General features: G+C 44.1%; 2 protein-coding genes across 2 annotated transcripts in view; both read left to right on the top strand.

Annotated features, from left to right (window-relative positions):
• The window catches only part of ALAD (aminolevulinate dehydratase), a 23,728-nt gene extending 20,081 nt beyond the window's left edge, over positions 1 to 3,647 (top strand). Inside the window, exons 9-12 of the mRNA XM_018559348.1 lie at positions 1,260 to 1,347; positions 2,483 to 2,569; positions 2,754 to 2,883; positions 3,490 to 3,647. Of these exons, the coding sequence (XP_018414850.1) occupies positions 1,260 to 1,347; positions 2,483 to 2,569; positions 2,754 to 2,883; positions 3,490 to 3,551 (367 nt within the window). The 3' untranslated portion in view covers positions 3,552 to 3,647. The remainder of the gene's footprint in view (positions 1 to 1,259; positions 1,348 to 2,482; positions 2,570 to 2,753; positions 2,884 to 3,489) is intronic.
• A 5,653-nt stretch (positions 3,648 to 9,300) lies between these two features.
• On the top strand, positions 9,301 to 15,615 carry HDHD3 (haloacid dehalogenase like hydrolase domain containing 3). Its single transcript, XM_018559334.1, has 2 exons — positions 9,301 to 9,329; positions 14,888 to 15,615. Exon 2 carries the CDS (start codon positions 14,896 to 14,898, stop codon positions 15,613 to 15,615), a length of 720 nt encoding a protein of 239 aa, XP_018414836.1. The 5' UTR covers positions 9,301 to 9,329; positions 14,888 to 14,895.

The following is a 15,615-nucleotide window of genomic DNA, read 5'->3' as shown; positions in this document are numbered from 1 at the left end:
TATATATATTCTGATGCTGAGGACTCTTGCTGCTCCTTGGTGAAAAGGCTGAGGGCTGGCAGAACACTAAAAAGCTGCAAGTGCTGCCTGTTTGTTTGGCGGAACCCTGTAAGTTTTTAAGTTAGTGGCTCGAATGAGCAGATGTTTTATGCTATGGACTTGCTGCACAAAGCCCTCCTGCATTGAGGTTTGTTTGACACCTTGCTAATTACAAATGCAGCACAAACCTGCTTGGACTGTTTCTCTAACAAGAACGGGTTAATAATCTGTGTTCTTGTAATGTGAATGAACTTTAGACTTGGCCATATCACTGTGTGACAAGCTATTTATAGAATCCCATTTGAAGAAAATCAATAGTGTTCTTTTCCTTTCCAATCTGTCGGCATATTTATATGCAGTTTCCTGCATGCTTGTTTATATGCTTGTGTGCTTTGTACTGCGCCATGTGTCATATAATTCTGGACACTATCCTCATTGTTCTGTGTGGGGGGGGGGGCCTGGATATCTAAAAAAAACTCTAGGCTAATCAATAAATGCCAAGTTTAAATATGGGTTTATATGTTCACCATTCTACCTGAAAGGTGTTTATTGCGCCATGTGTCATATAATTCTGGACACTATCCTCATTGTTCTGTGTGGGGGGGGGGTCTGAATATCTAAACAAAACTCTAGGCTAATACATAAATGCACAGTTTACATATAGGTTTTATATGTTCACCATTCTACCTGAAAGGTGTTTATTTCCCTTGAGATGGTCTTGTGATATACACTACACAGCAATGGCGGGGATGCTGGTACTTCTTGCTTCACCAGATCAGTTACCCGTGTTACTTTTGTCTCTATCCTGCTCATTGGACAATGAACTGGTATCATTCTTGCTGTCTAATGATCAGGGAGGTGATTCAGGAAGTAGCAGAGTGACCTTCCTGGCTGTGCAAGTGTGCCAGAGGTATGTAAATCGCAAGAGTGGCTGACCAGAGCGCAAAAACCTTTCCACAGGCTAAAATGAAGTGAACATGTATGTTAGTCCACCCAAAAATGATCATCATTGCTTGTTAGATGCTGGCGAGTGAAACCATCTTCCAGTTTCTTAAATGCCTGGGTGACGGTATTGGTGAGATCTATGCTGTGGTCATTATGAGGGACTCCCACCATGAGAGAGAGACCCAAATCTCCCAGGTGGACAGGAACAGAGCTGGGAATTATGGCAGGGAGATCTCGCTGTTCAATCAATGTTTAAATTGATTTTACTATTGCAGAGATGCAGCTCAGTCCAAACCTGCTTTTGGTGATCGCAAATGTTACCAGCTTCCTCCTGGAGCAAGAGGACTGGCCAACAGGGCGGTGGTAAGGAGCAATTAACATTTTCTATTAGATTATTATATATCCCTGTGTTATGTGATTTATGGTGCTTCTTGTAAATGATTTTACTACATACAACTTTATAGAGACTCTCCAAACTGAATTAAAATTGAAGCCACTCAAAAATACAAGCACCACACATCCCTGTTACAACAGAGAGTTCCAGATTGTACCAGGAAACTCCTCTAGTCTGTCTGTCCAGCTGTCATACTGTAAAGTGTATGTTAGATGGACACTGACTGTACAATCTCCATAGATTTACCAAAACTGTGAACCTACTGCAACTATCCAATCAATTTGTGTCCAGTTAGATAGGCCCTTGTACTACATAGTTGTTAGTAGCGCTAAAGGAGATTGTAAAGTTACTTTGCAAAGTGGGTGTTGTGATCTTTGCTCTGTGTCCGTCTATCGCAGCCTGCGTCCCTCCATGTCTGTCCATCTAATAGTCTGTTTACGTGCACACCGCTCTGGCAGCCGCAGCGTAAGGATCTTCATAAGTTCTCTGAGTGCAAAATGCATACCAGCCAACCAAAAGCCATCTTGTACAGCCTGCGTGCTATAAACAATCTTCTGATATTTATTGTGAATTATTGCACTTTACACTTAAAGGAAACTAGTGGTAACAGACATATGATGTCATTGCTGAGGTTAGTTGCCAGGCTGACATAGTGGCTTCAGACTTCAATAAGCTGTCTACTTGTTCAGGGTACTTGGTGACTCAAAAGATCCACTTGACAGTTAAGTAGCATTTTCAGAGCAGGTTAGCAATGGCAGTTCTCGTATTTCTTTCAACACAGGTTGCCTTTAATGCCTCCCTCCTTTCAGTGGTTAGAAAATATGTCTGTATTCTAATGGATAAGGTTTTATTGTTGTTGTTGTTGTTGTTGTCGTCATTTTTCTATTAGTAGTAGTAGTAGTAGTATTCCTCTTTTAAATTCTCTGTCCCTTTTTAAAAATGCAGTCAGCTTGCAATCTTGTGCATTTATGTCGCCACTGACTAAATTTGTCTTTCCTTGTATCCCTAAAATGTACAGCAGGGATTACATCATCTTGCATTATCTGTGCTCTATTTAATGTTTGGTATATTGATGTATGGGGCCTATGTGATTTGTCTGCACAGGACCGCGATGTACGTGAAGGAGCAGACATGTTAATGGTGAAGCCGGGAATGCCATATCTGGACCTGGTGAGAGAAGTGAAGGATAAGGTACGTGGAAGGAGGATCTTAATCTCCATTTAATTCAAAACTAAACGGAGTGTGATGAAGCTCCATAGATCCTATTGTCTCACAGGGCCCCTCTGCAGTAGCACAGAAATGTGAACCCCAGGCCTATACATCTTGTGTCATCCTGTAATGTAATGCTCTGTCACTTCTTCCTTTTATTTTTCAGCACCCTGACCTCCCACTTGCTGTGTATCACGTATCTGGGGAATTTGCCATGCTTTGGCATGGTGCAAAGGCCGGGGCTTTTGACCTGAAGGTGGCAGTATTGGAAGCCATGACCGGATTCCGCAGAGCAGGTAAGGCCAAATGCTATATTGCCTTATCCTGGCTCAAAGTTTTTCCAATATTTTATTTATGTATTTATTTTATTACAAGTATTTATATAGCGCCAACAATTTACGCAACGCTTTGCATAGTTACACATTCACATCAGTCCCTGTCAAGGCGCTTACAATCTAAGGTCCCCATCTCGCATACAGGGCCAATTTAGACTGGAGCCAATTAACCTACCAGCATGTCTTTGGCGTGTGGGAGGAAATCAATATTGTCCATACTTCTCTATCGCAATGCTGTGCATTCTTCTACTTTGCACCAAGTGTAATATTTAAGATGTCCACATACTGTGACCTATAAATGTAATTTCAGGAAAAAAAGGTGTGCATGCTGGGTACAGTTGCATATATTTGAATGTTGGCTCCAGTGTGGGTAGTCTCTCCTCTTTTTTAGCATGTTGTAGGTTTCAACCAGAAAAAAGCAGAAGAAGTCTACTTTGTTCTAATACTCCTACTCTGTGCTGAGATGACAGGATGATGTAGTGGAGGAACTGGTACATAGTTTATGAGGCTTGTAGGTTCTAGGTAACAGTGTTTAATTGGTTATATATCCTGTTTTTTCTCCTACAGGTGCAGACATCATCATCACATATTACGTTCCTCAGCTTCTTAAATGGATAAAGGAGTTGTGATGCGATAATGGAATTGGCCATTTTCTCCCCTGACCTCAGAGGCTGTTATCTAAGCCCATGGCAGCCTAAACGTGGCCTTCATCATTGTGCTGCTACAGTCCTCGGACTATTTAACTATGAACATGTATTCATGTGGTTTGTTTTTCTGCTGATGCAGAAGGGTAATCCTTATAATTCTTTAGGTGATCCTTAAAGTGTATCTGTACAATGGATGCAACCAATCTAAACAGTATTCCAGCGAGGGTGTAGCCAACCAGAACTCGCACCACACTAGGGTCAGCAGCTTTGAATTCACTAATGGGCTCCATATCCATTTGACCGGTAAACTCTCCCCTCTTTTCCTTAGGATGACAGGTACACTTTTAACAACACATATGCGGTAACGTAATATTTTAATTTACATTGAGATTTTTAGCTCGTAAAACAATTGTTAGATATTTAAATCTGTTTCACAAAATGTAAGCCTAGGGTTAGGCTTTGAACAATTCAGATATTATCTAGATTGCTTATGTGGATGTTTTTAATTTTCTTTTTAACACATCCATCATAAAAGTGGTTCTGTAGTATTTATACCAGCCGCTGTGCAAAACGCACAGTAGCTTGTCCCCCCTTTTTTTTTTTCAACTTTATTGATATGTCACAAGTGACATTACATTCAATTCTATGGTCACAGTGGAGTACAAGGCAGTTGTTCCGCATTGCATCCTGCTGTGCTGAAAAAAGTAAGGCATGCCATATTTTTTCTTTTTTCAGCGCACACCAAATTGCATTGGGGCTGCATTGTAAACAATGGCCAGCGCAGCTCCAACGCATGTGGTGTGAATGGACCCTTAAAGAGAACCTGTGCTTTGTACATGCAGAGCAAAGCAGTTGGTTCATGGAAGCCCCCGTTCTGCATATATTCACTTTTCTGTCTCTTTCCCCACCGATCTGTTTTTACTCCCAGGACTAAAGATGATTATCCATTTATTCCAGGGTATGGGGGAGCATGTGACTCTCCTTTCCTCCCACATGACAGTGCTGGTGCTTGGTTCTGGCAGTAAACAGAGCAACGGAAGAGTGAAGAAGTTAATTATAAGATGCTGCAGAGAAAGGCTTTAAAGTTAGCCTGTTGATTTGGCCTGCGTGGTCAGATGTACTTCAAAAACTGTCTATAGTTTTGTTATGCTGGAACTAAAATGTTTTGCTCTAGGAACTGTCTGCATTTCCCTCCAGCAACCAAGCGGCTCTACTCCACTCTTGTTCCTGTGCAGGTTTGGAAATGAAAGGGTTAACCTAGTCACTGTGGGTAATGCTAGCCGTTGTTATCTGAGACACTCAAGCATGGCCAGCATCTTCAGATACATGAGCAGGGTGTGTCTATGTTTTGCTGCTCCACCTTTTTCACATATTACCTCAACAGAGAGGAGTGTGCCCAAATTGCGGAGTTTTCTGTGCCTAAAGCCCGGGAATAAAATTAGGGGAAGATTTTAAAGACGAGTGGGAATAAAGAAATTGTGTGCTTTAGGCTTGTTTCCTACTTATCAAACCAAGACCTGAGGTTTTAAGGGAACCTGTCATATCTTAGGCAGCCACTGGCCAACTTCTGGTAGTTCTGGTTTAGAGCATGGCTTTGCGGCATGTGCACAACAGTGGCCACAAATAGAGTCCAAATTCTGTGGTGTATATTTACTGACCCCAGATGTACATATTGTGCATTAGCGGCTGCATGTTTTTAAAAAAAAAAATTAATTTACACTTAAGCTGTATATTTTTCTATGTCCCGACCCTTCGTGCCCTATCCCCCCCCAACCTCTGCCAAATAAAAAAAAGTGGAAAGGTACTTCCACCCCATCATTTTTCTGTTCACCCATTGCTCTGGGAACATGAACAGGGGCTCCGCTATAGGAACATTACTAAGTTAGACACAGGCATTCCAGTTCAGCTACATCAAGGGATGCAACAACAGGTTCTCTTGTTTGTCTCGTAATAGCCCAGAACTGTCACTAGGGGGAGCTGTGCCTTCTGAAATGTTTTATGCCAAGTATTCTAATTAATACCAGGAAATAGGACAATCATAAGGTAAACATTGCAAAATCTCGTACAACTGTGCAAAGTGATCTATTAAGCTGTAAACATTACATAATAAATGCACAACTGCCATTGTTTGTTTTTCCTTTAATTTTCGCTACAGTTCTGTAATGCTCAAAGCAAACCGGTGCCTTGTCCTTAAGACCTCATTTACACTACTAACAGCTGGCCTGTACAGATCCATGTTGCGTGCACAGCCGCATCGGGCTGCTTCCGGGAAAGACAGGTGCTACGTGTGATTGCACGCAGCAACCTGTTCTTTATGGGAGTACGCAGCCGCTCGCTCACCCGAACTGCACATCCGTGTGGGTGTCCCTGCTCGGACGCAGACCGGATCCATCCCGTCTGCGTAAGAGTACAGACACCCGCACGGACGTGCAATTTGGGTCAGCAATCACAAGCAGCACCTGTCCTTCCCGGGAACAGCCTGATACGGCTGTGCACGCAGCATGGATCTGTACGGCTGTTAGTAGTGTGAATGAGGCCTTAAGGTTCATGTAGCAGGTTTGCTTTAGTGCCCCCCTCTCCTGCAGCATATGTACAGACTTGGCTCTAAAGCTGGCCATACATCTTAGTTTTGGTGGATCTAAAAAAGTTGATAGTCTAATTGTACAATCAGGGTTATTCACAAAAGGGTGAAGAGTTTGGAGAAGGCAGAAGTGAACAATCTAGGACAGCATAGCTGAACTGGAGAATGTTTCCAAATCCGCTATTTTGTCCTAGATTGTTCACTTCTGCCTTCTCCAAACTCTTCAAACTTTTGTGAATAACAATGTATATATTACATGGACATACCTTTTAATAATCCATCCAATCTTGACTTGGTTTATAGATCAAAAATAGATGGTACAATTAGATTGTAATGTATATGGGCAGCTTAATATCTTTGCAAGCAATTCTGCTTCCCTAAGCAGGCATGCAATATAAAGGGGTGATTGGCTGCCTTGCTTTGGTGACAATTTGGCCTGATAGCAGTGATCACAAGTAATCATCTGTTGTGGTAGTTGTGTCTTTAGAACTTACTAGCTATGCCATCCTTGCCTGTGACCAGGGATGAGGCTCTTTGATGAGGCCTTTGTAAAAGCTTATTCTATCAAAAATGAAAATGTACTAATTGAAAGGCCTGATGCCACTACTACAGCTGTGCTGGTCGATCAGATCGAGAACAATAAAAACTTCTGCTTTAGACTTTATTTCTGAAAGCTGAAACCTACACTACGTACCAGCATGTGAAAACCTCTATATTGTTCTTGTGAAACCTAAAATAAAAATGTAGACTTTTATTTTCAGATTTCGTGTCTCGTTCCTTTTTATGTGATGTATATGAATGTGTTTGATTTTTATAATAAAAACTGTTATAAAAGTCACCCCCTATCCTTGCTAGGCACCCTCTACTGTCTAAACTTACTGCTGGTCCAATCCTTGCTGCACACAAAACCTTGGGACTGGTATGGGAAAGTAAGGATGGGAAGAGAGTCTAGGCCTCCTATGAGGGATGAGAGAGAGAGAGAAGAGAGAGAGAGAGAGAGATCCGGCCCGATTCTGTCGAACGCACTGCCTCGCATTGCGGCCGGCTTACTTTTTAGTGGGGCAGGAGGGGGCGTGGCGGGCCATTGAAGTGAATGGCACCATAGCCATGCCCTCTGGCTGCAATGGGATCGCAAGGCATATTGTGCCTGCGATCCGGTGCAATCAAAATAGTGCTTGCAGCCACGCCCCCTCCTGCCCCACTAAAGAGTGAGCTGACCGCAATGCGAGGCAGTGTGTTCTGGCCAGAATCGGGCCGGAACGCACTGCAACTGGTGTGAACGGGCACTTGAAGTTGTGTGTGTAGCTGGCATTAAAGTGAACCTGTTGTTTTGCGGTGCATAAGCAAAGTGCAGGTTAACTTTAAAGTATGTCTGCCATAAAAGTAATATGTGGGTTACTACAATTGCACTTCCAAAAGGCGTATTACCTGACTGTAGCTAGCTTCCTTACATCACAGACCCAAGACAAGCATGCATTAAATGTCAAGATTCCTGTATTTGTTCTGGATCAGTGACAACAAGCAAGAGGGTAGGTGTGACAGCCACGCAATAAGCATTTCAGCAGAGGTCAGCAATGGCTACCTCCAATATTATTTCTTGATATTTCCTTTAAAGAATAGCCATATTCCTCATGTTTATAAACATCTACATTATCTATACAGTGAGAACTGAAGGAGCAAATTCTAAAATGGATATACAAATATCTTCCTCTTGCGTCTCTGGGAAAGAAAGTAAAGTGAAATTATCACATTACGCCAGGCCTCATTCACACTAGAAACGGTCGGCACGTACAGCTCCATGCTGCGTGCACGGCCGTATTGGGCAGCTCCTGGGAAGAACAGGTGTTGCGTGTGATTAGTAGGCAGCCCCTGTCCTTCTCTATGGGAATATGCGGCCCTACGCTCACCTGCCCTGCATGTCCGTGTGAGTGTCTGTACTCGTGCACTGACGGGATGGATACAGGCTGGGACACCCGCACTCGTACGGACCTGCACTTGAGGTCAGCGTAGGGCGGCGTACTCCCATAGAGAAGGACGGGGGCTGCGTACTAATCACACATAGCACCTGTCCTTCCCAGGAACAGCCCGATATGGCCGTGCACGCAGCACAGAGTTGTACGTGCCGGCTGTTTCTAGTGTATATGAGTGCTTACAGTAAGTGGTAAATATGTCCCATGCAAGTCCTTACAGTGGTGGCACTGAGCCACTGATATCGATGATTTCTCCAATGTACCTTCACGTGATAAACGGAAAGAGCCCTATATGGGTGAAACCTATCAGAGTGAGGAGGTGGACTCGCTTACATATGAGTGGCCTGTGGGCTTGTGAGTAGAGGTTTTTTGCTTGATGGCTGAGAGCACCTTCAGATGTGCTGCACTATGCTGGGGATGCCATATTGCATGCAGCCCGCTACCTGCATTTTCACCATTAGCTCTTCCCAGACTTCTGGAACAGACATTGCACCAATGGCTGGAACACGTAGGGAGGATTATGAAAATTATATACACACACACAGTGACGCACCATTGATGCGTCCAGGGAGAGTGACTGATTCTTAACCTCATGTAATCGTATTGTATACGACTACATGCGGTGTGCCGGCTTTTACATGCAGCGGCTGTCACCTGATCATTAACTGCTTAAACAGATTAGGGATTCCTGATTCAGGAAATCACAAGTTCTTAACGCCGGAATCCCTTATTGCATTGAAACATAGGTATTAATGGGGCCTTAATCTGTCAATGGCAAAGCCTGCTCTGGTGACCAAGAGGGGGGTATCCGCTGACTATGGAGAGATCTCCACTCACTTCCTGCTGTGTTTCTGCAACAGGAAGTGATGGGAAAAATCAACCTACAGAGGCCCAAACAGAAGACAAAACTAACAGGGGTCTGAAATATGCAACTGGAATTTGAAACACATTAATAGGGATTGTATAGGCTAATGAAACTGCACCAAATTAGTTTGACAAATTACGTTTAACAGGTAGGCTATTAAATCAGTGGAACTGAGAGTTAATATGAGAAAAAAACAAACCATAAATAATACTGAAACCGTCGGCCCCATGTTCATTACGCAAACAAAAAGAGGCGGAACCTTTCTCTCCTGTTCCTGTTTCCCGAGCAGAGGGAAGATTATACCAGGCGTGTGGAATCATCACCCGTCCTCGTGCCTATTTCCGGTAAGTGAGAAGTTGGGGGAGTAGTGAGGTCACGTGACCAGAGATCACTTTGAAGCGTATCCCGATTATTTTATCAACAGCTTTATTGTCAATAGTTTGTGTCTACACTGCAACACACAATTCTTTACAGTGGGACTGCTACATGTACAGAATAATAAAGGCAGCAAAGTGCAGTAACCTATAGCAACTAATTAGAAATCTGGTTACAGTGGGCTACTGTACCCTGGCATGGTATTTTTGAAAGCCCTTTAGATTGTGCACAGCCTGAAGCAGGCTAGGCGGATCTTTTTAAAGAGACCCTGTCATTTTGCCCTAAAGCAAAATGTTCTCCGACACACCATGGGGATTTCCACTCACTATTTATACGGTAGTAATGAGATGGAAACTTCTGATAATGATTTTTCATTGGTGTCCGTGTGTTCCTGTCCTGGCTTTTACCGAGAGTCACAAGGACAGGAAGTAACTGTAATTCTCCTCAAAGTGGTCAGTCAGAATTCTTCACTCAAATGAATTAAAATGTCTGGAGTTAGGCTTTAAAGTGTATCTCTGGACAATTTGTTTTTAAATTACAGATGGAGTGGGGGAGGCTTAGACCCGCTGTCTGAGTCCTCATTGGTGGAGATTCACCCATTTGTATGACTGACCATTGTCACCAAAACAGAAATTGAGGGGAAAGCCAACATTTTTGAGTTGTCACCATAAGAAGAGGTGAGAGGATATCTTCCAATGTGGACACTTATTCCGGAAAGAGCTAAGAATGCCGTTCCCTTCACTTTGGGAGATTCCCTGTTGAGTCTCTGGAAGAGGAAGTGAAGGGACATTTCCCCAATGGTACACACGGAAAAAAACTAAACTGGCAGGGTGTTAACCCTTTCCCTTTATCCAACACTAAAAAAGCGTTTTGACTATAGATACACTTTAAGAAAAATATATGTGTTGCCCACAGAAACCTGACAGCGTTCTCTTTACATTTCTAACCCTCACTGGGAAATAAACAGCAGCTGAAATGTCATTAGTTGCGCTGCTACCATTGTTGTACGATCTTCAATATACAGTTGGGGATAACTGTTGCTGTGATTGAGTTGGGAGTCACATACCACCACAGAGTACAAATGTGGCTTAAAGCAAACCTGTAGGGGAAAACCACAGGTTCTCTTTAGGCCCCATTCGCACCACAGCATACAGCGCTCATCGTGTCCTATGTGTGTGAGTTGTATTAAGGCAGCCCAGTCATTGTGAACGGGCTGGCACTGCAGCCCAAAGCAGCAAGATTTTAGAACAGTGTACCACAACGCATGTCTGTCAGCCCCTAGTGTGCGCTGAGGTGCCTTTTTGAAATCAATGGTACTGCAGGGCCCCACATAGATGGTGGTGCACAGGGTTTTATTGTGTGTTATTGCAACACATAGGTGTGTAGAGCCCCACCAGTTGCTCATAGTCGCCTTCCTTTTTCTTTACTTGCCTTACTATTGATTAGTAAGACAGCCCATCACAGTGATGTGCCAATAGTAAGGCACAGGGGGGCGGACCCAGGACAGGAGATTTGTCAGTTTTGTGCAGGTGAGTTTATCCAGCAGACTCTCAAGCATCGTGAGTTTATCCAGCAGACTCTTTGAAGAGTCGTCCTCATACAAAGTAAGTACAGGCGCAGTTATAATCATCTCATATTCATACGCATTTCTCTGTGGGCATTGTAACCCTCTAATAAAAATGAGAGCTGAAAAAAGATCAGACGTTTGTATATCTGGTACATGTGATGTCTAAGTACATTGTAAAGAAGTCGCTCCCTCTGCCAAGTGACCTTTAGTAAATTGTTGTGAGTACAAATAGTGTTTCTAGGCCATGCCAGGTGAAGGTGTTCAGGCTTGCAGCTGAGAGGTGAACCATACTGCGGTAGTGAACACTTAATCCGCGTCTTATACAGACATTCACTACTATACAATGTGCGGATTTCTCTGCATTGTTATGATTTTTGTACATGGTAGTCGCCACAACTATACTTCAGACTTCTGTTATATTTTATGACAATAAAGGGAATGTGCAGTGAACTAGGTTCAGGACAGGGAAGAAAAAAAAGGCCCATTCACACCAGGATGTATTGCACCACAAAGCACGCATTTCCATGCATGGCAGCACATTGAGCTACCCTGCCCACACTTGGAGTATATTCATTTTCGGTCTGCTTTCCTACGTTGGCCCTTAAGGGATTGCGCAGTGTTGTCATTTCAGGGCTAACAAAAAAATTAAAATTTTTGTTTTACTTTTCATTTTTTCATTAACATTTTTAAAATCAAATAAACCTGAAATATTACATATACTTTAATATTTACAGTTCAACCTGGCCTATTTTTTTACATAGTTTGAGCCAAACTTTACTCCCCCCATCTTTAATTGCTTTGTTTGGACTAGGCCATATGAAACTTCAGTTAGAGAACAACCATCCGAAAGCAAACTGCTTCTGCTGTGCTTCACTTTTTAGTGATCTCATAACACGCTGTGGATCCTGAAGCTGCAATCTTTACAGATTCCACAGTGCTCTGTAAATCCCGAGTCGTGGGGCACCCTGTGTTAAATGTTCATTTGTAAATTAAAGAAAACTAAAACGTGAAACAACTGTACAATCATAGGGGGAAAAAAGGAAATTGACTCCAAACTGCAGTTTTCCTTTTAAAGGAGAACTATGGGGTTAAGGCTTTTCCCCATAGTTCTCCTTAGGGTAACGGGAGGACACAAACTAGCGTCCTCCCGTCACCCTAAGCTCAGTATACCGCGAGCGATAGCTCGCGGTATACTGAGACATCGCAGTATACCGCGAGCTGCTGCTCGCGGTATACTGAGACGCTGCAGCTGAAGCAGATCCCGACAGTTATGCTGGGATCCGCCCCAACTGCGTGACTGACAGCTGGCTCTGCCTATCTAGAGGCAGAGCCAGCTGTACCCGCCCCCTCCCCCGTCCGTTCCGCCAGTCAGCGCTGGCAGATCGGAGCGGGGAGAGGGGAATCCAGCCCCTCCCCTGTCACGGCAGAGAGCCGTGACAGGATCGAGAGGTGAGCAAACGCCGGTATGTGTTCGCTCACTTCCCGATCTACTGAGCCGACCTGTGACAGTCTCATTGCCACAGGTCGGCTAGAACTATGAGGTGAGTGAGAAGCACTCCCCTCATAGTTCTCCTTTAAGCCTAATTCTGGCCTCATCCTTTAGTACTTCCCATTCTCTGCCTCTGGGTTTCCTCCTCCAGACGTTTTTTTTTGTGCTTTTTAAAAAAAAGAGTTATACTTAGTTTTTCCAGAAGTCTTCAGTTCAGTCACTTTGTCTCTTTTCTGGCACCGGGTGGTACTCAATGATGCAGGGAAACATGTTGATGTGATCTGCATCATTGTGTGTAAGTGCAGGTACTGTGGTGACGTCTCCTCAGGGGACGGGTCCATGATGCCCTGCATTTACCGGATGTTACTGTTCAGCTCACATACATACTGTACATATAAGGCACAGGAGTGAGATTGTTAATTATTCAAATAAAATAGCTGTTTGAGCCCATACTTCTCATGGACCTTTTTTTAAAATCTCCAAATCAGAAGTTTAAAGAGACACTGTAGTTAAAAAAGACAACATTTTGAAATTAATGTATAATGTAAATGCAGACCAGATCTGCATGAGTTTCTGCACATGCAGTGCAGTGTGTTTTGCTGCGTTTTTGACGCGTTCCGGGCTGTTTTTGCAAAAAAAAAACAACGTATTATTATTATAGATTTTTTAGTTTAAAATGGGCTTTCAGTGCGTTCCAGTGCATTTGCATGCGTTTTTGATGCGTTTGCATGCGTTCCAGAGCAGGTAAAATAGGGCTTGCTGCAGTTTTTTTACATGCTCTGGAACTGAACGCTGCGGTGTGAACTAGAGCCCAAAATACCATTGCAATACATTGGACGCAGTTTTGATCCGGTCTGTAACTGCTCTCCTCCTGGAACGCGCTTGGTGTGAACTAGCCCTTTGGCCTCATTCACACTGCCGCGCATATACGCGCGTATTGTACCATATGCAACACATGCAAATAAATGGCTCCATACACATAGCCGCGTATGGAGCCGTATATTTGCGGAGCGTATATATATATACGCAAAAAAAGAGATGCGTCCGGGCAGCATATTTCTGCGTATTTACGCGCACATATGCATATATACGCGCGTACATGCGTACAGCACGTTCAAAATTCCATTACGAGTGATGCATTCTGGTATTGCATATAGTGCACGCATATACGCGCATAGACACTCGTATATACGCGCATGGACGCATATATACGCAATATACAATTTTGCTTGCGTTGTGTGCGAATGAGGCCTTAAAGGAGAACTATGAGGTGAGTGCTTTTCACTCACCTCATAGTTCTATCCGACCTGTGACAATGAGACTGTCACAGGTCGGCTCAGTAGATCGGGAGGTGAGCGAACACATACCGGCGTTCGCTCACCTCTCGATCCTGTCACGGCTTTGCCGTGACAGGGGAGGGGCTGGATTCCCCCCTCCCTGCTCCGATCCGCCAGCGCTGACTGGCGGAACGGACGGGGGAGGGGGCGGGTACAGCTGGCTCTGCTTCTAGATAGGCAGAGCCAGCTGTCAGTCACGCAGCTGGGCAAATTCCGGCATAATCGGCAGGATCCGCTTCAGCTGCGGCGTCTCAGTATACCGCGAGCAGCAGCTTGCGGTATACTGAGCCTAGGGTGACGGGAGGACGCTAGTTTGTGTCCTCCCGTTACCGCAAGGAGAACTATGGGGAAATGCCTTAACCCCATAGTTCTCCTTTAAACTTACCAGTACTGTCCAGCATTAACTGTCCCACTTCCTGTCTTGCTGACAACGATAATGTTGCTTGTTCATACTAAGAGACACATTGGAATGTGTGCACTGTGAACGGAGCATTGCCAGTGTTTTGTAAAAAGCACATTCGCACTGTAACCTTTTTTTTGCTTTTTTGTTAAGGCTTTATTGAAATTTCATAAAGTGACATTTCACGCAGCACTTTGCGATGTGTGGCATACTTTTTTTCAGAGCACTCAGCAACTCGGTGGTGTGAACTGACCTAAATAGGAAACGGGACAAATTGCCTTGTCTGTGTGTTGGAACTGCGCTGGGCAAGGGGCCCCAACGGGCCTGGTGTGAACAGACCATTAAAGCAGGACTCCAACCAAACTTTTTTTATTGTTCTTGGCAGGACTCCAACCAAACTTTTTTTATTGTTCTTGCCAGGACTCCAACCAAACTTTTTTTTGACCGAGTTTGATTTGCTGTTTCTGCAGCCAGTGAGGAGGTTTTCTCTCACTTCTGTGTGGTCAGTGAAAGAGGAAATGAGAAAATAGCGGGGAAATGGATAAAATTAAAATCTTTTTTGAAAATAGAGTGGCAGGGGTGAGAACTTCTATCAGGTCTCTCTTGTTCTCCCCAATGGGGTCATTAACAGCAATACAAACTTGACAGCAGTTACAACTCTTTGCCACGCTACCAAAAATGAAAATCTATCGTTCGGCTGGCGTTGAGCTTTAAACTTCTCTCTCACTCTGCAGGATACAAGATGAAACTCCGGCTTCTCACCTGGGACGTGAAAGACACGTTACTTCGCCTACGCATTCCTGTTGGACAACAATATCAGGCCGAGGCCAACAGGAGAGGGCTTCAAGTAGATCCATCTGTGCTGGAGGCTTCTTTTCGACAAGTTTATCAAAGCTATTGGCGTCTCTTCCCCAACTATGGCCTGTCTCAGGGAATGACCTCTCACCAGTGGTGGCTGGACGTGGTCTCACGGACCTTTCACCTCTCTGGAGTCCAGGACAAGGGCACTGTACAGCCCCTGGCAGAAAAACTCTATCAAGATTTCTGCACTGCCAAGTATTGGGAGGTGTTACCGGGTGCCAGGGAAGCTCTCCAGGGTTGCGGTGACCTAGGCCTTAAGATGGCGGTTATCTCCAACTTTGACCGCCGATTGGAGGACATCTTGAGGAACTGTGACTTGGACAGACATTTTCATTTTGTGCTGACTTCTGAGGGCGCTGGTTGCTCCAAGCCTGATTTGAAGATCTTTCGCAAAGCTTTAAGCCATGCTGGTGTATCACCTCAACACTCCGCCCATATTGGAGATGATTATAATAATGACTATAGAGCACCACGGCAAGTGGGAATGTTCAGCTTTCTGCTCCAACCAGATAGTGGCCGCCTTAAAGAACAGATTCCGCCGGACCATGTAATATATTCACTTGATCAGCTTGTTCCTAAGATTCAGAGAGTTATGTCATAG

This window comes from Nanorana parkeri, unplaced genomic scaffold, assembly GCF_000935625.1.
Source record: "Nanorana parkeri isolate BGI_ZX_2015 unplaced genomic scaffold, ASM93562v1 scaffold389, whole genome shotgun sequence".
In the NCBI taxonomy this organism is placed as follows: Eukaryota; Metazoa; Chordata; class Amphibia; order Anura; family Dicroglossidae; genus Nanorana; species Nanorana parkeri.
The sequence above is the reverse complement of the archived record's forward strand: the minus strand, read 5'-3'. Positions and strand labels throughout refer to the sequence as shown.